This window comes from Anarhichas minor, unplaced genomic scaffold (assembly GCF_050575085.1).
Source record: "Anarhichas minor isolate MPS153535 unplaced genomic scaffold, ASM5057508v1 ptg000073l, whole genome shotgun sequence".
Taxonomy (NCBI): Eukaryota; Metazoa; Chordata; class Actinopteri; order Perciformes; family Anarhichadidae; genus Anarhichas; species Anarhichas minor.
In genome coordinates this window covers 8,852,726-8,880,646 of record NW_027466519.1, presented here as the reverse complement: position 1 = coordinate 8,880,646, position 27,921 = coordinate 8,852,726, and the positions used below count along the sequence as shown (strand labels likewise).

Below are 27,921 nucleotides of genomic sequence, written 5' to 3'. Positions count from 1 at the left end.
ACATCTGTTAACATAGTTTCAAAGATTTTCTTCAAAAAAGTGGCTCAGAACAGTTGATTTCACAGTTTCATGATATTTTCCTTAGAATGTGATGGTTACACACCTTTACTGGTTTAACGTACATTCTCAGCATTTTATGTCCTCAAAAGACGTTTCAGGCTGGGAAGAGGCCAAAAGTGGATTTTGTGAAAGTAAACATAGTTTTCAAAGAAAACCTTGGAAACTACAAAAAAGTGAAAATGCATCTCTAGCCAGTAAAGTGCTGAAAACTGCAGATATTCATGAAAATGACATCAGACTGTCCTTAGGCACTTCTTTGAAGAAAATCTTTGAAACTATGTTTACTTTCACAAAATCAACTTTTGGCCTCCTCTCTGCCTGAAACGTCCTTTAAGAGCATAAAAAGTGAAAATGCATCTCTAGGCAGTAAAGGGCTGAAAGCTGCAGATATGCATGAAAATGACATCAAACTGTGAAATCAACTGTCCTGAGGCACTTCTGTGAAGAAAATCCTTGAAACTATGTTTACTGTCACAAAATCAACTTTTGGCCTCCTCTCTGCCTGAAACGTCTTTTAAGAGCATAAAAAGTGAAAATGCATCTCTAGCCAGTAAAGTGCTGAAAGCTGCAGATATTCATGAAAATGATATCAGACTGTGAAATCAACTGTCCTGAGGCACTTCTTTGAAGAAAATCCTTGAAACTATGTTTACTGTTACAAAATCAACTTTTGGCCTCCTCTCTGCCTGAAACGTCTTTTAAGAGCATAAAAAGTGAAAATGCATCTCTAGTTAGTAAAGTGCTGAAAGCTGCAGATATGCATGAAAATGACATCAAACTGTGAAATCAACTGTCCTGAGGCACTTCTTTGAAGAAAATCTTTGAAACTATATTTACTTTCACAAAATCAACTTTTGGCCTCCTCTCTGCCTGAAACGTCTTTTAAGAGCATAAAAAGTGAAAATGCATCTCTAGCCAGTAAAGTGCTGAAAGCTGCAGATATGCATGAAAATGAGATCAGACTGTGAAATCAACTGTCCTGAGGCACTTCTTTGAAGAAAATCTTTGAAACTATATTTACTTTCACAAAATCAACTTTTGGCCTCCTCTCTGCCTGAAACGTCTTTTAAGAGCATAAAAAGTGAAAATGCATCTCTAGCCAGTAAAGTGCTGAAAGCTGCAGATATTCATGAAAATGAGATCAGACTGTGAAATCAACTGTCTTGAGGGACTTTTTTGAAGAAAATCTTTGAAACTATATTTACTTTCACAAAATCAACTTTTGGCCTCCTCTCTGCCTGAAACGTCTTTTAAGAGCATAAAAAGTGAAAATGCATCTCTAGTTAGTAAAGTGCTGAAAGCTGCAGATATGCATGACAATTACATCAAACTGTGAAATCAACTGTCCTGAGGCACTTCTTTGAAGAAAATCTTTGAAACTATGTTTACTTTCACAAAATCAACTTTTGGCCTCCTCTCTGCCTGAAACGTCTTTTAAGAGCATAAAAAGTGAAAATGCATCTCTAGTTAGTAAAGTGCTGAAAGCTGCAGATATGCATGAAAATGATATCAGACTGTGAAATCAACTGTCCTGAGGCACTTCTTTGAAGAAAATCTTTGAAACTATCTTTACTTTCACAAAATCAACTTTTGGCCTCCTCTCTGCCTGAAACGTCTTTTAAGAGCATAAAAAGTGAAAATGCATCTCTAGTTAGTAAAGTGCTGAAAGCTGCAGATATTCATGAAAATGATATCAGACTGTGAAATCAACTGTCCTGAGGCACTTCTTTGAAGAAAATCTTTGAAACTATCTTTACTTTCACAAAATCAACTTTTGGCCTCCTCTCTGCCTGAAACGTCTTTTAAGAGCATAAAAAGTGAAAATGCATCTCTAGCCAGTAAAGTGCTGAAAGCTGCAGATATTCATGAAAATGATATCAGACTGTGAAATCAACTGTCTTGAGGGACTTTTTTGAAGAAAATCTTTGAAAACTATGTTTACTTTCACAAAATCAACTTTTGGCCTCCTCTCTGCCTGAAACGTCTTTTAAGAGCATAAAAAGTGAAAATGCATCTCTAGTTAGTAAAGTGCTGAAAGCTGCAGATATGCATGAAAATGACATCAAACTGTGAAATCAACTGTCCTGAGGCACTTCTTTGAAGAAAATCTTTGAAACTATATTTACTTTCACAAAATCAACTTTTGGCCTCCTCTCTGCCTGAAACGTCTTTTAAGAGCATAAAAAGTGAAAATGCATCTCTAGCCAGTAAAGTGCTGAAAGCTGCAGATATTCATGAAAATGAGATCAGACTGTGAAATCAACTGTCTTGAGGGACTTTTTTGAAGAAAATCTTTTAAACTGTTTACTTTCACAAAATCAACTTTTGGCCTCCTCTCTGCCTGAAACGTCTTTTAAGAGCATAAAAAGTGAAAATGCATCTCTAGTTAGTAAAGTGCTGAAAGCTGCAGATATGCATGAAAATGATATCAGACTGTGAAATCAACTGTCCTGAGGCACTTCTTTGAAGAAAATCTTTGAAACTATCTTTACTTTCACAAAATCAACTTTTGGCCTCCTCTCTGCCTGAAACGTCTTTTAAGAGCATAAAAAGTGAAAATGCATCTCTAGTTAGTAAAGTGCTGAAAGCTGCAGATATGCATGAAAATGATATCAGACTGTGAAATCAACTGTCCTGAGGCACTTCTTTGAAGAAAATCTTTGAAACTATGTTTACTTTCACAAAATCAACTTTTGGCCTCCTCTCTGCCTGAAACGTCTTTTAAGAGCATAAAAAGTGAAAATGCATCTCTAGCCAGTAAAGTGCTGAAAGCTGCAGATATTCATGAAAATGATATCAGACTGTGAAATCAACTGTCTTGAGGGACTTTTTTGAAGAAAATCTTTGAAAACTATGTTTACTTTCACAAAATCAACTTTTGGCCTCCTCTCTGCCTGAAACGTCTTTTAAGAGCATAAAAAGTGAAAATGCATCTCTAGTTAGTAAAGTGCTGAAAGCTGCAGATATGCATGAAAATGACATCAAACTGTGAAATCAACTGTCCTGAGGCACTTCTTTGAAGAAAATCTTTGAAACTATATTTACTTTCACAAAATCAACTTTTGGCCTCCTCTCTGCCTGAAACGTCTTTTAAGAGCATAAAAAGTGAAAATGCATCTCTAGCCAGTAAAGTGCTGAAAGCTGCAGATATTCATGAAAATGAGATCAGACTGTGAAATCAACTGTCTTGAGGGACTTTTTTGAAGAAAATCTTTTAAACTGTTTACTTTCACAAAATCAACTTTTGGCCTCCTCTCTGCCTGAAACGTCTTTTAAGAGCATAAAAAGTGAAAATGCATCTCTAGTTAGTAAAGTGCTGAAAGCTGCAGATTCTAATGAAAACATCATGAAACAGTGAAATCAACTGTCCTGAGCCACTTTTTTGAAGAATATCTCTGAAACTATGTCTATTTACACAAAATCCACTTTTTTGAAGAAAATCTTTGAAACTATGTTTACTTTCACAAAATCCACTTTTTTGAAGAAAATCTTTGAAACTATGTTTACTTTCACAAAATCCACTTTTTTGAAGAAAATCTTTGAAACTATGTTTACTTTCACAAAATCCACTTTTTTGAAGAAAATCTTTGAAACTGTGCCGCGTCTCCCCGAGTGTAAATTTCCGTTCGCCGGAAGTCTGACCACTCGCCCATCATGAATTGACCGCTCTTATACTGGAAACAGCTCGGTGTTACGTGTTGTGTTTTCTCCCCTCCCCCCACTTCCTTTTTTTCTCTCTCTCTCTCAGTTCTCCTAACAGGTCAATCGGGTGATTGGATTCCACCTGTGGGGGCAGTTGTCCTGATTGGTGATTGGCACCAGCGGCAGGCTGGCCAATCGGTGGAGGGAGAGCCGCAGATAAAAGGCAGGAAGTCTCGGAGTTCAGGAGGACTTCACCTCATACTGAGTTTATCTTCTGAGAACTGAACTTGTTAGTGTTTATGGTGAGAGGTTGCGGACAGTAGGTGAGTCTGGGGTACCCTGTACATTGGCACACACGTAGGATTTTCTGTGTCTAGATACACTAGGCTTATTGGTCGGTGCCTCATCTGTATTTGGGTTTTGGTCAAGCACATTTAGATAAGTTAGAGAAGCCATTTTGTTTGTTGATTTCAGAGGTTAGGCCAAGTTCTGTTATTTTTGTTTCAATTGTTTGGCACGACCACACCTGTCCCATCGTCTCCCAAATCTTGTGTTGAGACTCGCTCATCTTTAACTGTCAGTGAGCATAATAAATATTGTTTATGTTCATATTTGTTTTTCATTTGGGTTGTTTTGTGTTAGTCCCTAAATCCTTCCCCTGGACAACAGAGGCAACAACTCGGCAGTAAACAGGAGGCAGTTGCCAGCAATGATGGTACCTTTGAACCGGATAATCTTCGACGTTATTGTACTGATTTTTCATAAAATGAGACCAAAAAAACCCTGTACAAATCCACAATATTACCGAAGAATAAGGCTATTTTTCGAACAATATTTTCAGGGGTGCTGAGCCCGAGAGCCCCCGAATTCGGGGGCGTCGTGCTTAACCAGTAAAGGTGTGTAAGCATCAGATTCTAATGAAAACATCATGAAACAGTGAAATCAACTGTCCTGAGCCACTTTTTTGAAGAATATCTCTGAAACTGTTTACTTTCACAAAATCCACTTTTTTGAAGAAAATTTTGAAACAATACTTTCTTTCACAAAATCCACTTTTGGCCTCTTCCAGGCCTGAAACGTCTTTTAAGAGCATAAAAGGCTGAGAATTTACCCTAACCTGTTCAGCTCCTCGAGGACGTCCGCGTCTTCGATCGCCTCCCCTTCCGTTCCTACGGCTTGCTTACGCAAACTACGTCACAAAACATGGCCGTGTTTGGTATCCTAGCATGCCCAAAATCCTCATCTTTGCAAAGAAAACATCGATTTTCTTTCATTTCTTATGGATTTTTCACAAAAAGAGCCCAAACACACTGTCCAAAAGTCGCCAGAACCGCTGCAAGTCGGATCTTGCAACATTTCGACGGCGAAAGACACAGTACAGACCCGACTATGTGCTAGCGGATGTTACCATTGAGCTAGTGGCTTCAGATAATGCTAGTACTTATTGTCCAAACCTATTCATTCTCTTACATAAGCCGTCAATCAACGTATAACCTCGCATAACTGAGGTTTAGTTTTACTGGCGCCATCATGTAATAAGGTGGTATTTCAGCTGCAGGACAACAGTGAAGGCCCAGGTATAAAATGCACGGCCCGCCACTGCAGTATGCATACAGTGTCGGCAGCTCTGGACACATGAAAGGCCCTTCTTGCGGACATACCTCTAAGGCTGTGGCCTATGCAACTACAATGAGAGTGGCATACCATCAGCTTTTTTTTGTTTTTGGCACTGCCGTGTTTGAAACGTAATTTTCAGTATAACCACTTTGTTGGATGCAACTTACATAATTACAACTGATCATTAATGTATACTTGCATAATGACTATGATGTATACATTTTTTTGGCAGAAAAGTTCAAGGTGGAAAGATAACTTGAGATAACTGTTATGTCACTTTTGCTGATTAATAAAATAATGATTATTACTCATGTAAACACATTCATCAATTAGGTTTTTATTTTGAAGGACTTGACCAGAAGTACCATTGTGTAATCTTGCTACACTTCCACTATTGGCAAAAATCCAAGACAGCCCAGCCTCTTCCTAAACCTCTCTCACAACCTGGGAATGTCCACCACTGAATAACCCCTTTTACAATGAAGCTTGATTTGAATCTAGTTTTTTTCATTTTCAGTACTTTCGAGGTCACTCTCCTGGAATATTGTCCAACTCATTGCAAGTGTGACTGGGACATCTACAGTGTGTCATGTGTTGGAGCTGAGGTCATGCCTGTATTCCCTTCCAGCACACAGGAGGTGTAAGTAACCACGTCTTTCAACTCTGATTTTACTTTGTGACTTTTTGTTGAAGACAAATCACAATACGATAAATTTGGTTTCAGGTGGCTTGTGGGGACCAAACTTTCTTTTCTTCCTCAGAATGCATTTACCAACTTGGCCAACATTGCTCACATGTAAGATTCTCTTTTTTACCTTACACTTTTCTTTCAAACCAGCAAAATGGGCAAGAACAAAGATTATCACTTACCAAAAAGAACAACTATAAACTAAATTAAAAATTAAAACCAGCTGAAACTAGCAAAGAAAACCTCTTGACAGATTGTAAAAAAAAAATGTAGGGTCACCTTCTACTTCCACTTTCACGCTTTGCTTGGTGTCATATCATTAGTTAAAATTACAGTACTAGCTGCATTTTAATTTTGTCCATCCACGGTAAACTCACTCACACAAAGTTATTATAAGTGGATTGGGTCTGAAATTAATTACTAAAAAAATTCCTTTTGTGCCTGGTGCCACTTTAGCGCCACACTCCGTTTGTCCTTTATGTACTCCTTCAGAACTTGAGCTACAACACAACTTCAGTCTTTTAGGTATTTATTATTCTGTGGGACATCGATGTTAGTTCCAATTTTCATGGCAAACCATCTCATAGTGGCACTATAGGAAAAGTCAGAGAATCACCAAAGTCAATAAGAAACATTGTCTGGAGAGCATGAATGTCTTTACCACATTTTGTGCAAATCCATTAAATGGATGTTGACACATTAGCGACCAGTTCTAACATTTGTGATTACTCCAAATGAATTGCTGAGTTGCTGGGGCACAAAGACATAGCTAAAGATAGGTCCAACAAACACAAGCAGTTAGATGATGATACAGGTTTAAACAAACTCCCAGATCAATAAAATGCATTCATGTCAATGTGCCACTTCCACTTTTTAGTTAGGAACTGTTTGCAGTTAAATTATACACCCATCTAGTTAGTTTTGTCGATGGTTGCTAGCTGTTATAGTTGGATAGAAACATGTGGCTTTCTGTAATTCCTCACAAATAATGTTATACTGTTAAGCTACTGATTACTTCACTGTAACAATGGGTAAGAGTGGTTTTCTGTATTCAGTGTTTACTGGAAAACACAATTGGCCTACTGCAAGATAGTTTTTGTTTTCTTATCCTAAACCTCTCTTATTTTTTTTTAATGAGGTTTGCTCGTAGAAAGGTGTGCTGCAATCAGATTCTGCTGCACAAATGTCCAAACTTGTTAATTGCTCTTTTCAACTTGATGAATGCCCCCTGTTCTTAAATGCAAAATTCATTCAGATTAAGGCCTTATTATCCTTAAATCAAACTTTAGAGAAAGACAGACTGTTTTGGATTCGTAAGGTAAGCCTGGATCATTAGTAAACTTTGTTCATACGTATGAGAATGAGAAAAAATTACCTTTCACTAAGTCCCGCTCCATGAACACAAACTGGCTAATCATAGTGTAGCATCGGCCATCTCCCACCAGGGTCCGACAACTATCTTACTGTGCTCCATAGATTCTCATGCAATTGTTTCAGATTTTCTTCATATTCCGGCTGGTCTTGCGGATTTCACACTTGTCATTTACCATGACTGGGGCTTGTGTAGTAATGACATCTGTTACCCGTAGGAGCTTGGAAGTAGATTTGTTTCTAAAACATTACGTTTCTTTATTAAAATTTGTAATCGTGATTAATCGCATGATTTTTTTGCGATTAATCGCATTGTTATGCGCAAAGTTCAATAATGAATTCAAAAGTAGTGTATTGCGCACTTTTATTTTAAAAGTACTGCTATATGAACAAAAGGGCAATAACATTTGGTTTGCAAACACTTTAAACAAATAAGGTGCTTTTTAACAGCAGTATTCCCTTTACACAGTAGCAGTTAAAATACAGTTATAATGATTCTGATAATAGATATTCAGCCGGTGTTGACAACTTTATCTTCATGTGTGTAATAGATGCAATTTGAAATATACACCTTGAAAACTGCAAACCTATCTAGGTCATGTTTTTTTCCATTTTTTTATGTTTGTTAAATTCTCAGTAGCGATAACTAAATGATATGCTTATTATACATATTCAAAACAAAAGAACTTTAAAAACTCAAAAAAATAATTGAAATGAATAATAATTTTTTTGCTTTTTTTGGTATTTTGGTCAGACACATATGCAACGCTGATTACCGTAATATGTGTGGTATTTGTTATAAATGTACGTTGGTACATAAAGGGCGATAAGAAGCTGTACTTGGAGGGACTTAGGACCCAGGGGAATGTAGGTGAAGCATGGAACCTGGAGGGAGTCTGTACCGTGGCAGTAACGTGCAGCATGTGGAAGTTATGCTAATAAAGAGCTGCAGTTTGTTCTCACGTGCCTATATGTTAATTTAAAAACACGACTATGTATTTTGATATTGTCACGATCCTGTAACGCGACGATTGCGCGTGTGTGAGACAGGATGGACCGACGGTGACTGAGTGAAGGGGGGTTCCGGACCGGGCGTGTCACCCGGGGGGGGGGGGAGCGGCAGCAGCAGGAAGAGAATGAAGTGACGCCACACAAACACAGCTGTTCACCGCTCGCTGCCCGGTTCTTGTGTTACAAATGTCCGCTTAATAAAAACAATTTTAAAAAAATGCGTTAACACGCGATAATATAATTGTCGGCGTTATTAATGAATGCGTTAACGCGATAATAACTTGCGATAATAACTTGCCCAGCACTCATTTTTATCTCTTTAAACCCGTTTCTCTGCTGAATCACTTTTTTGTTTTTCCAAAAATGTGATACTTTTTTTTCAGGAGGTGCTTTTAGTGATGGTGTGGGCTCCGTGGTAGCTTGACATCTTGATGGAGTAGCAGCAGGGGGTAGGGCTTAGCGAAGGGTCAATTGGTGAAAGCGACAAACTCTCTTAAATCCGCCAAAGAACAAATTTGTATGTCCAAGTTGTTCTTGCATGAGGCCTAATAATAGCAAACCACTGCAAATCCAAAGTATTAGTCTCCTAATTGTATTTTGTCTGTGTGTTTTTTCCAGATACATCTCTGATGATGATACTATAAGATATCTTGAGAGGCATTCTTTCCACAACCTGTCCAGGGTCACTCACATGTATGTAACTTTGAGCAATGCAACTTGCCTTTGATTAAAATGAAGCCTACCAAGTATTCCACAATGAATACACATATGGGTCAATTCACAAAGAATGGATTGCTGTCGCTGACTGCACAATTATTGTGCATCACTTTGAACCGCCAAATTAAATGAGTGAACAGGCTTTCTGCCTGTTTTTCTAATTACCTGCCTGCATGCATGCTGCCCAAGCATGCACTCATTGTGCGACACTGGAGTCTTCCACAAGCTGCTAGCTTGGCAGCTGTGATTACTAACAATAGCCATGTTTGTTGTTTAAGTTCCTTACGATTTCTTATGATTTCTTTCTGTTAGAAAAATTCACTTGAGTCGATGTAAAAATCATTAATCACGGGACATTTATTCTTTGCAAAGAAGGAAACAGGGTTGATTCACATACAGACTGTACATCAAGACTGCTCAACGGTCTGCCTCTGAGTCTCTGTCATATATACTGCTAAACACAAGCAGTGTGGTGGTATAGGGTAATTTACGATAAGCTTGTCACACATGGATAACATACACACGTATTGCTTTTCACACAGCGCCATCTTCACAAAACCTGGAACAACACTTCAACAGTTTGTTCGAGTACAAAGGTCATTCTATGAAATCAGGAAGTCTTAGTAGCAAATCAGCTCTGCTCAAGTATTGACATATGCTACAGCTTTATTGTCTATTATTTAGGATCAACATCTGCTAGCCCCCAAGAGGAAAGTTATCTGAGACGCTTGGTGTCTGAGGAAGTTTCAGACGCGAGAGATACGAGGACACAGGCCTAAAACTATTTGAGGACACAGCTCTAAACACTTACAGAGGACATGAGGACATGTTAAATGTGTAACATTCACTAATTATTAATGCACAATAATTAGTTATTTAGATTTTTCCCAACACTTTCATAATGATAATTTTTAGGGAGTGGTTTGGAGGGTAGCCTGAAGAGATGGGCTGTCGGTGTTGCTGACTTTGCTAATTTCTTGCTAGATCAGGGACTTTGGGGGTTATCTTTGCTAGCTTCTATTATTGGAAAAGAGTAGGGCAGCAATGGGCATAGTTTTTAAGTCGGGTCATTTTTTAATTCTACCGTACACTTGCTAGTTTCTCAACATTACCAACCCCAGCTTTCATATGCCATGATCACTGGCAAGTCTGGACGTGACACCCCTTATAAATGTGATTTAGACCACCAACTCTCTGAAGACGCCAATAATTTCAATGTAACTGTGTATGGCTATTAGCGCTGATCATTTTGAACTGGCTTATTTCCATAGGAAGCGGCCAAATTATTGCTCCAAATGTATGCATATTTCCTCATTTATACACACACCAATAGCACAGGAGCACCGAGACGATACATGCTTGGCAGTACAGTTAAGGGTACATTGGCTTTGCGAAATATATGGTTTATTTTTGTACTATTTGAGCAGATTTAGTCACAAAAGCCGCACAATCCTTTTTGTGGATTCGCCCCCATAGTGTAATCTTCAAGTGTCATATCATGCTGCCTCTGTCCTGCAGTAGTACCATTGCTATACCGGCCACAATGAGAAGCCTGTGGCTTCAGAAAGTATTCCGACCACGTTACAGCAGAGTTAGTTGGTCCAAAGGGCAGACGCACCAATAAAATGATTGATGAATTTATTGCTAAAAAGGGGAAGAAAGAAGTAATGACGATTGATGTGGGGAATGGCAGAGAGCGAAGCTGAAGGGAAGATGGCTGAGAATGGTAGATGGTGTGGCTGAAATGAAGATGGCCTGGCTAATGAGAGCCGGCAGGCAGAGAACCGTTTTTTGGAACGCAGGGAAACAAACAATTACTCAAGAGCAACAATATCAGGAAATATTACTGGAGTAACTACTCTGGCTGAATCAACGCTTGACGTAAAGCACATACTACCACTGTAGCAGACTGAACGATTTGGCGATCTGGAGAACCAAGGTAGATATACAGAGCCTGATGAGAGTGATGAGAGGTGGGCTCAATCAGCCAGCAACCAGGAGCAAGAGGTAAGGGGGAATCTGCCACGCCCATAGCCACCATCACACACACAGTGAGACAGACAAAACATGGAACAGACGGGGAAAACACGGAGGTCGTGACTGTGACAGATCCCTTCACTTTTTGTATGCTTTATTGTATTTTAGATGTACTTTGAAATAGATCAAATTGGTATCATTCCCCATCAGTTTATATTCAAAAACCCATAATGACAAAGTGAAAATATGTTTTTGGAAAGTTTTGCAAATCTATTACAAATCTAAAACTCATTTACATAAGTACTCAGACCCTTAATTCAATAATTTGAAGAAGCCCCTTTGGCAGCAATTACAGTCTTCTTGGGTAATTGAGCAGTGCCTGGTGTTTGCTAGGCATAGTGCTTTGAGTTCTACCCAAAGACTCATGCCGTGTTTACACCAAACGCGGCACGAATTATTCGCACGAGTAGATTACATAAGTCTATGCACAGACGCAATGAGACTGGAGTGACGCGAATTTGCGATGGCGCGATTGGTGTTGAAATTTTTCAACTCTGGCAAAAAAATCGCGTGGCACGATAGCCTATCAGCGTTGAGATGCTCCCCCTGTCACCACTGACGTCCTGCCGTTGTTGACAAACAATGGAAGACAAATTAAGACAAATTAATAGTGGCGGTTTGTGGGCACCCCGAGCTCTACGATACTTCCACCTATCTTTACTGACGTCCTGCCGTTGTTGAATCAGGAAAGACATATTGTAGCCGTAGGTGTTCACCCAGAGCTCTACGATACCTCATATTAGTAGAGACCGGACCAAACTATGTGTATAAACCTATGGTACAAACAATGAAAAACAAGCTGCCGTATTTACGCCTAGATGACGTTATTTTGAGTGTTGATGGAGCTTCTACAATGTTAGCATAGCCTAGCACCGATCGATCCAAGCTCCATTAAGAAAACAAGCATTTTAAAAGTTATTTGCTGTTGTCTTGCAGAGAGAACTAACAAAACATGAATTCAAACTTTTTACAAATCGGCATCATTACATAGTTATTTCGGCATCCCTTTTATTATTGCAGTTAAATTACAGCAAAATATGTTTATTTTGTGCAGACATCTGTCTTGCTGGGCACAGTGAATACTCCTCCGGATTATGCTATGAACACAGACAAGACGGCGTTTTTCCTTCAAGAAAAAGAAAGAATTAAGAAATATTTACGTGTGTGTCTGTATCTTGTGTGCCCAATAGACAACTAACTGGTATCAAAACACTGTCATACATCGACCAAGAGGCATTTAAAAATCTGCCTAATTTAAAGTACCTGTAAGTACAATTACATTTTCCCATGTGTAATCCTTGTATATCATATTTCACAAGGAAACATAGTAGAATTTCTATGTTCCCTATTAACCATAAACTGGCTACTGACTGAGATTTATCTCAATACAGTGGGATCACCAATACAGGTCTCACCTCCTTTCCTGGGCTACAATATATTCAGTCCAGCAAAGAGGATTTTATTTTGTATGTACCATTTAAATATACCTAACTGTAATGTCAATTGTTTTGCTAAAATGTATGAATTTTTAAAGTGTAAAATATTTCATGTTCATACCTTTCTGACAGGGAGATAGTGGAGAATGTCTTCCTAAAAGTTATACCTGCTAATTCTTTCACTGGAATATCTGAGAAAGCTTTGACCATGTAAGTATGATTTATAGTTTAACAATGACTCAAATGTCAGACCCCATTGTCACTGACTCACTGGAATTGAAATTGCAATTCTATAGTTATTTTTGCTAATTTTCTCTTACAGCTTAACCAAAGTATGATTTGATCTATTGTGATCTGAATGCACTTACTTTGTTTATTATTTGCTTACTTACAATTACTTTTTTAAACTCTGAAACAAATGTTAAGTTATGAGTAGTGTAAAATCTTGGGGGGGCAGTCCCCATTCATACACCGTAGGCACAGCTACTCGAGCAATTTGGGGCTAAGTGTCTTGCCCAAACACATCGACATGGAATGGTGGCAGCGATTGTACCTCTTATCCTCTGATTGAAGGACAACCGCTCCATCACTGAGCCACAGTCGCTGACTGCTCCAAACGATGGCAATCGGGTAGGGAGGGGTAGCAGCAGGTACATCTTACCTCAAGAAAAACTCAAGAAAGCTGCAGACATACCCTCAGAGACATACAACTAGGGACTTAAGGTACACGGCCATGGCAAACAAAGTATTGACACTGGGTGAAAGATACATTTGCGGCACGGTCTGCAAGAACAACCGGGGCTGGAGAGAACTATGCAGAGCACAGGAACCACTCCTGGTGAGACTTAGGAAGAGCCAGGCCAAGAGTCACCCCACAGTGCCCAGAACATTTAAGCGCCAGAAGCTCTTGCTCCAAATAAAGTAGTTCAACAGTCCCAGATCAAGGGGCCTCCAGCCAGTCATTTAAAAGAGTAGTTTCAGTCTAATCAGAAACTGAAACATTATCTTGTTGTTATCGTTACTCTCAACTCTAATATACTAGACCTTCATAAGTAAACAAGACCATTAGCGAGAAGATTGGCTATTTCTATATATTTATTCTTAATGGATGTTATCGGTGCCAGAGGGTCGGATTACGCGCAAAATCTGACAAAATCATGCAGGTTAACCAGAAACTCCCCCGCAAAGACCAGCCCTCCGTGGACAGACCCAGATCTAGCTTCGCTGCAGCTTTCGACCTGCACCTGCACCCCACCTCCTGCTCTGACAGGAGGTGGAGAGCTCACTGCTCTGCCGGTCCCCACTGGGAGCCAACAATGACTGCACGTTGTGGAGGCCCTGCGTGGGCCAACTGTCAGATCCTGCTGCAGTAAAATGAGAGGTTGTCCAAACCCAGGGAGCATTTTTCCATTGAAAAGATGTTTAAAAGACGTCTACGCTGTTAGGTTTTTAAGAACAAAGGATGAAGGAGCTTGCAGGCCGCAGGTACTCTTCTGCTGCGAGCTTCTTACTGCGCACGCGCATCAGAAGAATGAGCTGGACCCGGTCCAAAATTAAAACAATATTTACCGTATTTTCCGCACTATAAGGCGCACTTAAAAGCCTTTAATTTTCTCAAAAAACGACAGTGCGCCTTGTAATCCGGAGCGCCTTATATATGGATCAATTGGTTAATTCGTTGATCCATACTGGTTGTACACGGCGCTCTGTCAAAATGTTTCAGTACGACTGGTAAACTACAAAGCCGCACCGCGGTAAACACCGGTACTGTGCTTACTCCTAGTCCAACACCACTTGTGTGTATAAAGACCCCAAAATGGCACCTTTCAAGAGACACACTTACGACGCTATTCTATTCTATGCGCCTTATAATCCGGTGCGCCCTATATATAAAAACAGTTCTAAAATAGGCCATTCATTGAAGGTGCGCCTTATAATCCGGTGCGCTTTATAGTGCGGAAAATACGGTAATGTACTACACAAAGTTCACTTACAAACTGAATTAACTATCAATAGTAATGTTCTCGAGAGCAGAGACCACATGCACGCACCTCACTCACAGGTCTGGCCAGTCCAGGTTCTGAAAAACGAGAGCGGAAGTGGTCTGAGCAATGCTCTCTGGAACGTTGTCTTTTGTATCCCCTGACAGTCGGAAAGTGTCCGATACTGTCCTAAAACATGTGAATGACCCTCCGTGGCGATTAGTGATTGGCTTCATTTGAATTCTGCCCCCTCCCATTATCGATCCCTTAGCAAAACATCTTGGCTCCTCGCAAAACATCTTGGACTCCTCTCTGTCCTGCTGGTCAGCTTGGCATTTGACCGTCCCACTGGCCCCATCCTCCATCGATGAGGTCGCCTCCATTTGCTGCTGCATGTCTGACACCTCACTCAGAATCCCTATCTGACCCTCAAGACTATTCTTAGTGTTTTAATACCTACAGTGACTATACTTCTATGATTTAATACATTCAATGTGTTGATATACTGTAACATAATATCCTCTATAAGTAAGAATATTGTAAACCTATAATACATTCCATATGGAAGCATATTGTGACTAACATATTTATTATTGTGACACTTCTACTCACCACTAGGGGTGTTATTAAATCTTACTAATAATGCGTTTAATACTGAAATTCTCCACAAATCCCCCCTAACACACTATTCATAGTGTGTTCATAAATTTCCAGGAAAAACAATCCCTCTCTAAAGGTCCTTTATGGGCCGAGGGTGAATTTCCTCAACTAAACAGTAGCTAACAGTTCAAGTTCATAAACATCATCTACACCTAACTGATTGCCCTATGCTTGTAGAAGTTCACTAATGCAAGGGATGCAGCAGCGAACGCAGAGGACCAGGTGGTGGAGGAGGTCCTGCGTCGAGTTCTGGATCCATCCTACGAAATGAGGGATAGAGAAGAATTCTGAGAAGCCTTGTCTGCTCCTGTTTCACTTGACAAAAATTATATTTCCTAATACAATGCACCTCTAAATCCCAAATTGACCCTATAAAACAAAAAACAAACAAAACAATCTCTCAGAGTCAATTTTCCAAATTGTCAGTATCTCACCGGATGTTTTCAGAAGTCCATCTGGACTCAATCAGGTCCTTCAATCAGCATCCCAGCGAAGATGATCAGGAGCTGCTCGTGAAGTCCTTCTTTGGCATCACGAGTGAAGTTTACAAAACGCTGTTGGTTATAATATATGCAATTAATCCAATCGACATTTTTATTGATCGACTCCCACCAGAAAATTCTGATTTCTGGCACTAAATTAATTAAGTAAGCACCCCCCTTGGTACTCCTATGGCATCTATGTAAACTTGGCCATCAAAATGAACCTCCCATGGTCCACCTTGTTGGTCAGCACCACTTACACCTTTGGACCTCATTCACAGTCAGCTACCTGGTGATACAATAGGAGACTGCTTTCTCCTGTCTGCGATCAGACGGGGAACAGGGCTCCAGGGGCTGGAGATCAGACGGGGAACAGGGCTCCAGGGGCTGGAGATCAAACGGGGAACAGGGCTCCAGGGGCTGGAGATCAGACGGGGAACAGGGCTCCAGGGGCTAGAGATCAGACGGGGAACAGGGCTCCAGGGGCTGGAGATCAGACGGGGAACAGGTCTCCAGGGGCTGGAGATCAGACGGGGAACAGGTCTCCAGGGGCTGGAGATCAGACGGGGAACAGGTCTCCAGGGGCTGGAGATCAGACGGGGAACAGGTCTCCAGGGACTGGAGATGAGGCTCCGGGCAACCGGAGTCCATAGACTGGGGCTCAGGGGGATAGACTGATGACCCAGCGGGGTAAAGGGCTGGAGGTCGTTGCAGCGCGGAGGCGGCAGCGGCCGGGACTGGAGGTCGCTGCGGTTCGGAGACGGCGGAGGCCGGGACTGGAGGTCGCTGCGGTTCGGCGGCGGCCGGGACTGGAGGTCGCTGCGGTTCGGAGACGGCGGCGGCCGGGACTGGAGGTCGCTGTGGTTCGGAGACGGCGGCGGCCGGGACTGGAGGTCGCTGTGGTTCGGAGACGGCGGCGGCCGGGACTGGAGGTCGCTGCAGTTCGGCGGCGGCCGGGACTGGAGGTCGCTGCAGTTCGGCGGCGGCCGGGACTGGAGGTCGCTGCAGTTCGGCGGCGGCCGGGACTGGAGGTCGCTGCGGTTCGGAGACGGCGGCGGAGGTCGCGGCGGCGGAGGTCGCTGCGGTTCGGAGACGGCGGCGGCCGGGACTGGAGGTCGCTGCGGTTCGGAGACGGCGGCGGCCGGGACTGGAGGTCGCTGCGGTTCGGAGACGGCGGCGGCCGGGACTGGAGGTCGCTGCGGTTCGGAGACGGCGGCGGCCGGGACTGGAGGTCGCTGCGGTTCGGAGACGGCGGCGGCCCGGACTGGAGGTCGCTGCGGTCCGGAGACGGCGGCGGCCGGGACTGGAGGTCGCTGCGGTCCGGAGACGGCGGCGGCCGGGACTGGAGGTCGCTGCGGTCCGGAGACGGCGGCGGCCGGGACTGGAGGTCGCTGCAGTTCGGCGGCGGCCGGGACTGAAGGTCGCTGCAGTTCGGCGGCGGCCGGGACTGGAGGTCGCTGCAGTTCGGCGGCGGCCGGGACTGGAGGTCGCTGCGGTTCGGCGGCGGCCGGGACTGGAGGTCGCTGCGGTTCGGCGGCGGCGGCGGCCCGGACTGGAGGTCGCTGCGGTTCGGAGACGGCGGCGGCCCGGACTGGAGGTCGCTGCGGTTCGGAGACGGCGGCGGCCCGGACTGGAGGTCGCTGCGGTTCGGAGACGGCGGCGGCCCGGACTGGAGGTCGCTGCGGTTCGGAGACGGCGGCGGCCCGGACTGGAGGTCGCTGCGGTTCGGAGACGGCGGCGGCCCGGACTGGAGGTCGCTGCGGTTCGGAGACGGCGGCGGCCCGGACTGGAGGTCGCTGCGGTTCGGAGACGGCGGCGGCCCGGACTGGAGGTCGCTGCGGTTCGAAGACGGCGGCGGCCCGGACTGGAGGTCGCTGCGGTTCGAAGACGGCGGCGGCCCGGACTGGGGATAGCTGCTGCTCCGAGGCGACAGCTGGAGTCGGCTGGATCGCCGACCGGACACGGGGAGGTGGAGTCGGTCGGACCGCCGACAGGACACGGGGAGCTGGAGTTAGCTGCGGCCCAGCGGGAGCGGGGAATCGCTGCGGCCCAGCGGGAGCGGGGAATCGCTGCGGCCCAGCGGGAGCGGGGAATCGCTGCGGCCCAGCGGGAGCGGGGGATCGCTGCGGCCCAGCGGGGATGGAAGTCTGACCCTTCTTTCTCTGTCTCCTACGAGTGTTGAGCTGGCAGTCCATCAGGTCGCGGTTCGCCTTCTGGACACTCCGAGGCCCACCAAAGGCCAGGCGGGTTCCCATGAACTGCTCATACCACTCAGGGAGACGGCACTCCAACCCATGGTCTGCTGAGTCCATTGTAGGCCAGATCATTCTGTCACGGGGCATGATGAGGACTCAAGCGCAGACAGTCAGAGTAGGGGGAAAAGGTCTTTAATAGCTCACAAACAAAAACAGGTAATCCAAGGACAAGACAAAAGACGAGGGGGAAAATCCGGCAGGACAAGGCAGGGCAGACAGACTGGGAAACCGGGAACAGGATGAGCAAAACGGGCGGGTAGGTAGGAAACAAACAAAATGATCTGGCAGTGAGTGCGTGAAAGGCAGGGGTTTAAATAGTGACTAGGCAGAGTGAACAGGTGAGAGTAATGAGCTGATGAGGTGAGTGTGACTGGCAGGTGCACTGAATGAACTGATTAGGTGAGTGAGGAGCTACAGAAAGAAACAAAGACACAGAACACACAGGGCAAAGCCTGATCGTGACAATAATCTCCTTTTCCTGATTTAAATGTCGTTTTCAAAGCCACACAGGAGCCGGTTTCAGAAGGTCTGCCATATTTTCAAGGTCGACATCTGTAAATAAAACAAGTATTAGAAAAACACATTAACTTTTAAACCAGTTTTGAACGCCTTATCACCGGAGACCATCCGTTTTCAACGGAACTGTGAGGATTTATGTCTAACTCTGGTGTATTTCCCTCAGTAGTGTCCTCCTCCGAGTCCCACCCACTGCCGTGCCTCTCTCCGTAGGCACAGCTGATGCTCATCTCAGGTGATCATCTCCAGCTGACATAAATACTCCGATCACTCTCATCCCAGTTGTCAGTCCGTCCGTTTACCTACCTGGTATTCCGACCCGTGAGTTGTCCGTTTGTTCACTCTCTGAAGATCTGCTACTAACGATCCGTTTTGTTTTCAACTTGCCTGCCATCCAGTGTCGAGCCTCGGGTTTTCACCTGTACGAAGAAGCCTTCCAGTTCGTTCCTCGGAGATCAACTGTGAAGTCTTGGCGATCCTGTGTCGAGGCCCGGGTATCACACAGTCGATCCAGCCTGCCTGCCAGCCACGGACACGGACCAGCCACTTTCCGAGCGCACGGACGCCTCCGTGTTGACTGTGACAGTTTTCCTGTCGGCTTCGTCTGCCGCTCAGTAGGATTAGCCACTTTCCGGCTTGGACCCGTGCGGAGCGCGTGGAGATGCCTCCTATTGACTTTATCAATTTCCTGTCTTTTCCCCTGACTGAGAGAAATAAATAATCTTGGTTTTGAAATAGAACTCTGCTGTTCTGAGTCGGCATTTGGGTCCATGAACACACCACATAACAGGAATGATGCTGACCTGGATATTACACAGTATATTCTTTATATTGTCTGTATATTGCTATAAGCCAAACAACAATGTTTTGACCGTGTTCTTATTAGACATTACTTTGTTTTACTCGCGTCGTCCTCATTTAAACTGTGTACAGCCCCACTCGCTGTCCACCGTGTATTTTACATGTAAAATGTCCTAAAACTCTTTTATAATGTTAGGCTACAGCAATAGTCCATAAAGAGTCTACAACATTTGCTAACGCTACTAGCTAACATGGTAACGCTACTAGCTAGCAGCCTCGCCCGCATGATATTAATGATATGGTAATGATATTTCGGCTTGCAATATTGGAATAGCGTGAAGCCTCTTTTATTCCGTCAGCTCGTTCACTTCACTCAAGTCCCGTGCCGTGTTTCTAGAGAGGGTGCATGTTTAAAAGTTGTAGTAGGAACCGTAGCTACACTGGTCCAACAAAAATGGCGACGCTTCGTACTGATGTCTTTGAACTTTATTTGCCGCGTTCTCTCTCTCCACCTCAGACACCGTGAAAACTACAAACAAAACAAACATTTTTACATAAATTGTGAGCTCTTCCTGGAGTCACGGACATTTGCTAGCACACGTTGCTAGCACATATTAGCACATTAAAAATGACAAACTTCAATCTCAAAAAATGCAACACATGTAAACGTAACGGCAGGTCAACAATACACACAAATATATGTTCAAATTAACACTTTACCGTGTGCACCTCTTGGACCACGTGCAGAATCAGTTTAATCTGGGGTCGTTCACTCCTCTCTGCTTCTGTGCCAGCAAACGACCCACAATGCCACGGTCATATGCCCACGCCAACTCTGGGTGTGGCCCGTTACTTTACAACGTTACATGACGAAATACGATACCTTGAGGCAACACATACGGTACCATATAAACTCAATAGAATACACAATTACACATGTCTCTTTGACAGTTACAGGAACTGTGATGCTGAGCCCCTGCGCATGTGTGTTCCAGCAGTAAACAGAGTTGTATTTTGCATGAAAATACAGACAGAATGTGCTCTGCTCTCATTACGATGTCCTGGGAGCTTCATGTTGACAGTACAGAGTCTGTCAACATGATTCCATTATGATGACGTTTTATATGAAACATTAAATGCGTTAAAATCACGTCTTCCTATAGACCACATTTCACCGACCAGCGTAATATCACTTAGGAGAAATAAGTTCAAAGTAACCAATATCGTGTCTCTTTCAACCTACAACTGAACAAACCATCAATATTTTAAAACAAATTGGTGTTTTGTGACACGTTGATATTGTATTTTAGCCGGTTGAAAAGACGGTGAAAATAGGTCTTAGACGTTCAGACCCCATTTCAACCCGTTTTCAACCAGAAATGAATGTTGAAATCCGGGCTAGTCCTCACTGGGAAGAGGGACTCTGGTGCTCAGAAACACTACCGCTTTTTCTCTGAACTTAGCCATCGAGGCCTACAAGTTAATAGGAGACCGTCATGCAGCAGTTGAAACGCCATGTCCACACATCTGCTGAAAGTCATCTTTTTGTTGGATCCTGCCACATGTGTGATCTTATATGTGCATCATATCTGTCCTCAGAGATATTAAAAAGAAATTCTAATCCACATTAATATTCAATCCTTGAATTTTGAATATACATTTTGAATCTACTTATTGTTACACATTTTCATTCTCTTTGTAAACCATTCACAAATTGACTCCTGAACAATTAATACGTTCCTTTCCTTGCACCAGCGTTTGAACCCTGACCACTTTGCCGTGTAACAGGCAATGGTGGATACCGCTCTTACCGCCTGGATGGTCTGCACCGACTGTATAGACTGTCGAGCCCTCCCCATCCTTTCCCTCTCAGGAGCCAAGGCTGGAAAGGACGGCCCAGATTGGGCAGCTTAGCTATTGTACCCATCGCCTGTGACAGAGCCCCCCAGAACTGAGGAACAGTCAGGGCTTTCATGATCAGGGAAACCCCATCATGTGCTATAAAGCCCATATCCACAGCCTCTCAACCATCCACAGTAATGCGGCCCTCTCCCCTGCCTGTTGATGTAGGACACCATGGTGCTGTTGTTGCTCCTCACCAACATGTGCATGCCTAGTATCAGGGGCCTGAAGTGTTGGAGGACCAAGAACTGCCTGTAGCAGTGTTCTGTAGCCATTCTCTGAACTTAGCCATCGAGGTCTTCAAGATAAAAGGAGATCCTCATTGTTCGGTCATGCAACAACTGAAGTGCAATGTCCACAGATCTACTGAAGGTGCAGGTGGCCAGCGCAATGCCAGTCTTTTGCATACGAATGCTAACCCCTGGATGGCGAGACTCAAGAGTATCCTGTGTTTCAAAGCCACCTCGACCTGAAAGTAAGCGCTTTGAAGTTAATAGTGGTGAACCAATTGCCCAGCTGAACCAGTTCCGGTAAACGCTTGATGATTAACATACAGAACATCTTGCAGGCTGGTTTAGGATACGGAGATCCAAAATGGGTCTGAAATCTGCCGTCTTCTTGGGTACCAAGAAGTTTGCAGAGTAAAACCGTTTCTGTCTGTCATGACAGACACAAACTGTTTCTGTAACAGGTCTTAGATCTCTGCTGAGAGATAATCCATCTCCTTCTGGAAGGATAGATTTCCCTCCTTGACGTCCATGAAAGGATGAGGAACAACATAGAACTGGAAAAAATAACCCAGTCACAATTCCCTGTCCTTCCATTCCATTACTACGCAGTTGCATGGCCACTCCTCGTATAACTGTGTTCAAGGACAAGCGATGAGCTGTGAGGCGGCAACAAAAAAGCTGTGATATCCTGTTTGTATCAAGGGTGACTGTGGCTTAGTGGTAGAGTGGGTCGTCCTTCAATCAGAAGTCCCCTGCTCCGCTAGTCCATGTCGATGTGTCCTTGGGCAAGAAACTTAATTCACAAATTGCTGTAGGAATGTTAGTTAGTTCTGATGGGCAGGTCGCACCTTGCATGGTCATCAGTGTATGAATGAGTGTCAATGGGTGAATGATGACATGTAGTGTTAAAGTACTTTGAGTGGTCGGAAGACTCGAAAAGTGCTACACATTACCATTACCATGTGCCTGTTTTTTATGTCTGTGCCATTAAATGCCATATTAAAGTAAATGGATTAATTATGTATGGAACAAATATTGTACATGCTAACAATCACCCAGTATATTATATTCAGCTTCATCTCCTTAAAGGCTCATTTGTCCAAGTCACGGGATATTTTATTGTTTTGAATTTGTTCACACTTTCAAGATTGAGAGAGTCTAGAATCTCCTCCAAACCAAACAGACAAAATCAAGTTGCTTTAATTTTAGGACTCCACTTGTGTCAAACTAGAAGCATTCCTATGCTTTAAGAAGACAAGGAGAGTACTCCTTTTTAATATTACCACACTAAGTGCCGAACAGATTAATATATTATTTTATTTCAAATTTAATAACATTGTTTTGCTTAGTTTATAATGTAATACTTTTCTCGTAATGTAATAACGTATTACATTATGCACAAAATTGTTATTGAGTTGCGCTGATGGATTTCTTACATTATGTGCTGATTGTTATATTATGAGCTTTTATTCCATTTAAATTATTACATTATGTGTAGTTATTACATAGTGCACAGTTATGAAGTTGCTACAATGTTTACAAATAGACATGGAACTTATTTTTCACTTTTAAGAAAAATGGAGTTAATGGAAGGTTCATAGGATATTTTCTTTCCCCCCCCCCCCCCCCCCCCCCCCCCCCCCTTTTTTTAGCATGCTGAATAGCAATGGTGTGAAAGAGATCCAGCAATATGCCTTCAATGGGAGCAGACTGGAGGAAGTGTATGCCATTTTGAACAGTTGCAGTGAAACAAAAGCTCAAAGTCCACACATACTCACCAATATTTAAATTTCATCCAACTTTACAACTTTCTTATTTGGTTCCTTTATTAATGTATGTTTGAGCTTTAACAACCTGGCTGGATGACATGTTGAACTACTATTGTGTTAAAAAATATATTTTGATAAAGTAAAAAAGTGGGATTATGTGGGATTTTGTATATGTTTGTACAAAACAACAGAACAATTTTGACCATATTACTTTGCCACTTATCTATTTTATATCTATTCTACAGGTATCTTCACAGGAATATGGATCTGGAACGAATAGATGAATTAGCATTTTATGGCGTGATTCACGGCCCAACGCAATTGTGAGTGAATTGAGAGAATTCGTTAGAAGAGGAATTGGTGTTCTTCTTGGAAAAATAGAGCAAATAACTTTACTTTGTTTTCTTGTCAAATAATATTCTAACGTCAAGTAAAAACAATTTTTTTTGGAACCTATGCTGAGGTTGAATACCGGAACTGCCTCAGTTTTGTGTCCAAATGAATAATCTAAACTTTTTGTCTTTCCAGAGACCTTTCAGAAACCAAAGTTAGCTCTCTTCCTTCAATGGGTTTGGAGACCATTGAAAAGCTCCAAGCTAAAAACACTTGGACCCTCAAAGAACTGCCCCCCTTCAAGGCCTTTGTCCATTTACAAATTGCTGAATTGACCTTCCCAAGCCATTGTTGCGGTCTCAAAACGTTGAAAAGATGGAGAGGGTAATTAAGAGAATTAAAAGTGTTGGGAAATATTTTCCCACTGTTATTCTTTCTGTCAAGCATTTGTCCTTTACATACCAAACTGTCCTCAGGCCCACGGTATGGTGTATGTATTGGGGTACTCGCACAATCTGGGTCAATCTAGAGTGATTTGAATTAGTTCAGTTACTGGGAAAAAAAAATCATGTGCATTTTTGTGCACTTTATTAACAATGTCACAGCCCTTAAACATCTAACTAGAGTGTGCCAGCAGCCTCTCGAGGCAACCATACAAATATTGATTAATGAGCTCTTCTATTTGTAATATCAAACCCTAGACATAAGATCAAAAAGAATACATCTTATTGTATGATATTTTGGTGATTGATGAACTTTGACCATTGTGATAATTATGATCTTAGGTTATTCTTTTTTTTTCCTTTTTGGCAATATTGGCCTCTTTAACTGTTTTTCAACCTAAACTAAAAAATTACTTTTCATAATATCAAATTTCTCTGCTTTTTAATTAACTTAAAATTATATTTATTTTGTATCTATTTATCATATATATATATATATATATATATATATATATATATATATATATATATATATATATATATATATTAGTGCTGGGCAACGATTACAATTTTTAATCGCGATTAATCGCATGATTTCTTTGCGATTAATTGCATTGTTATGTTGTTAAGTTCAATAATGAATTCAAAAGTAGTGTATTGCGCACTTTTATTTTAAAAGTACTGCTATATGAACAAAAGGGCAATAACATTTGGTTTGCAAACACTTTAAACAAATCAGGTTCTTTTTAACAGCAGTATTCCCTTTACACAGTAGCAGTTATACAGTTATAATGATTCTGATAATAGATATTCAGCCGGTGTTCATAACTTTATTTTCATGTGTGTAATAGATGCAATTTGAAATATACACCTTGAAAACTGCAAACCTATCTACTTCTTTTTTTTTGTTTGTTAAATTCTCAGTAGTGATAACTAAATGATATGCTTATTATACATATTCCAAACAAAAACACTTAAAAAACTCGACAATATGTATTTTAATATTGTCACTGTTGTAAATTGTTTGATTGCATGATTTACTTTTATTGTGAAGAGCATGAAAACGGAAGTGCTTTTACTTTGAAGAGACAGGAAGTAGAATGGTACGTGTTCTTGACGCTAACAATGTCGATGATAGGTAGAAAACCACATGTCGGGTGCAAGAGCACGTTCTGTTCACTGTAACACTGTTGTAATGCAGTTCAGACAGTAAAGTATTCCGTTCAAACAAGACGTGTCTTGGTCCTCACTAGAAGCTCCACTTCACAACAGTCACGTTTGATCTATAACGAGACGATCGCGCGCGCGCCTGTGTGTGTGTGTTTGTGAGACAAGAGTGAATGACAGTGACGGAGTGTAGGAGGGGTTCTGGACCTGGGGGGAAGAAGGAAGTGATGCCACACAAACACAGCTGTTCACTGCTTGCTGCCTGGTTCTTGTGTTAAAAATGTCCGCTTAATAATAAAAATAAAAAAACTGCATTAACCCGTGATAATATAATTGTCGGCGTTAATTAATTAATGCGTTAACGTGCCCAGCACTAATATATATATTCCTGGTTCTCCCTTGCAAACCAGATTATTCTGTCAGACTATGTACCTAGTTTCTTTTTTTGGTATCTGAAAATGTACTTTGCTTGTTTACAATTAAAAAAGCGTAATTAATTTGCCAGTTGCTGCTGATGACCTTTGACATTTTTTCTTTTATATATACAGTATACGGTGAAGGTTCTGATAAAGGTCTGACGCCTTATTTACAAAGTGACTACAAGTTAGCGGCCGAATGCTTTTTTGCTTTTTTCCCCACTCAGGAATTTTGATCCTGTAGAAACTTTATGGTGTCAAAAAACTTTGTAGTATAATATTTCAACATTTGCATGCACCTAAAAAAATGAAGTACATTCTCTGATTAATAATCCATATCATCTGTTTTCAAGAAACTCTGAAGCAGTTATTTGCAACCTGACCCGGACTGCTTTGGAAAAGCTGCAGGAATCCTCTGCAGCTTTCTCTCAGAGGTATCTGGGACACAAAATCTACCATCATCTGAACGACAGCTTTGGTCTCCCAGCTGCCGACAGCAGAAATCACAATCATTATTATAACAGCCCCATTTGCCCAACTGAACAGTCTCAGAATGAGGGTTTGTTTTACGTGGAGTTACCTACAGAGCATCCCAATGAAGGTTTTGACTTTGCACTGTGTGATGAACTTCACACAGATAATCATGGAGTCTTGTGCACCCCTCTGCCAGATGCCCTGAATCCCTGTGAGGATGTGATGAGTCAAGGCTTCCTGAGGGTGTTGGTCTGGGTGGTAAGTCCATTGGCCATTTCAGCCAACTTCCTGGTGATGTTCATCCTGCTGACCAGCCAACAGAAGTTGTCCGTTACCCGTTTCCTCTTGGGTCACCTGGCATTTGCAGACTTCTGTATGGGGATATACTTACTGCTTGTTGCGTCAGTCGACCTCTACACACGCTCCCATTATTACCACTATGCTATTGCCTGGCAAACAGGAGGTGGCTGCAATCTAGCTGGAACAATATCAGTGTTTGCCAGCGAGCTATCTGTCTACACATTAACTTTAATCAGCCTTCAGCGCTGGCATGCTATCTTCTACGCAATGAGGGCGGACAGAAAAATCAGGTTACGCCATGCAGCTGTGTTTATGCTCGTCGGCTGGTTGCTGTGTGTGATCCTAGCAGTGCTTCCATTGGTTGGTGTGAGCAGTTACCAGAAAGTGAGCATCTGCTTACCCATGGACACTGAGACAACTGCTGCTTGGGCCTATGTGGTCTCTGTGCTGATGGTTAATGTCGTAGCTTTTATGGTGGTATGTTTATGTTACCTCCACATCTACTGTATGGTGCACAATCCCCAGCACCAGTCCAGCAGATGCGATACCAGCATGGCCAAACGCATGGCTGTTCTAATTTTCACCAACTTTCTGTGTCTGGCTCCCATTTGCTTCTATGGCTTGTCTGCGGCTCTCCACCAACCATTGATGACTGTCACAGATTCCAAGGTGTGACTCTCTCTTGAGCTTCAATCCAATTTCGTTTTCTGTTTAAAATAAAGACTGATCTATCTTTTTCTCCATAGGTGCTGCTGGTGCTTTTCTATCCTCTCAACTCTTGTGCACACCCATTTTTTTATGCTATCCTGACAAAGGCATTTCACAGAGACATCCTGATGTTGCTGAGCCGAATGGGGCTGTGCCAGCGGCAAGCACACCTCTACCGAAGCCAACTTGTCAGTATACTGCCCTACAGCCCAGCCCCCATACCCCAAAATGCTCAAGTACAGGAATTGCCAGGCTACAAGATGTCCCAAAATTGCTTTTAATTATTAATTAATGATTTTTTTTTCTTGTAGTAATAGATCTCAAAAACAATAATTATACTTTATCCTAGAAGTCATAGAAGTCCTTATAAATACCAATTCACAGAATTTAACCATTACACAGTATACCGTGGCCTCTTAAAATTTGTGATCCATTAATTTCTGGTATCAGTTTGCCTGGACATCTCCGGTTGTTTCTGCTTCCAAAATAATGATAAATATTAATCTTTAGGAAATGACAGCAATGGTTTATAAAAGAACATGGAAAAAACATGAAAGAAAACATGTCAGCATCTTTAAGGGCCTTTGCTTTGCCATCATTATCATAATAACACTATGGACAACAAAATTCAGACGGCTGGCATTACCGGAGTTTTGCACTCCACTTTAATCTCAGAGAGTATCCAAGTATTTTCCTTATAAATCTACGACTCTAATATTGGAAGTTCTGAGTTTTTCCTCAGAATATTACCCCCTCCCTGGCTCTTTAATTATTATCTTTTAACCTGCAATGGCCCTAACATAGTACTGTGCACACTTAAGGCCAGAATTAAAATTTGTAATAAAAAAGTGGGTGTTAATCTACAGCTTAATAGCTCTACTTTAAGAGAATATTGCATGCTTGT

At 42.3% G+C, this 27,921-nt stretch overlaps 1 protein-coding gene across 1 annotated transcript; it reads left to right on the top strand.

Moving 5' to 3' along the window:
• Positions 1-5,798: 5,798 nt before the first annotated feature.
• On the top strand, positions 5,799-26,984 carry LOC142935478 (thyrotropin receptor-like). Its single transcript, XM_076079868.1, has 10 exons — positions 5,799-5,959; positions 6,044-6,115; positions 9,008-9,082; positions 12,334-12,408; positions 12,535-12,609; positions 12,712-12,789; positions 23,060-23,128; positions 23,422-23,499; positions 23,705-23,893; positions 25,889-26,984. The coding sequence occupies exons 1-10, from the start codon at positions 5,799-5,801 to the stop codon at positions 26,982-26,984; spliced, it is 1,968 nt and encodes a 655-aa protein (XP_075935983.1).
• The last annotated feature ends 937 nt before the right edge of the window (positions 26,985-27,921 follow it).

Bases quoted from the DNA above. Each gene is read 5' to 3' on its own strand.
- LOC142935478 (XM_076079868.1), top strand. From the start codon at position 5,799: ATGAAGCTTGATTTGAATCTAGTTTTTTTCATTTTCAGTACTTTCGAG. The intron at 6,116-9,007 runs GTAAGATTCTCT...TGTTTTTTCCAG, and splicing joins TTGGCCAACATTGCTCACAT to ATACATCTCTGATGATGATA. The intron at 23,129-23,421 runs GTATGCCATTTT...TCTATTCTACAG, and splicing joins GGGAGCAGACTGGAGGAAGT to GTATCTTCACAGGAATATGG.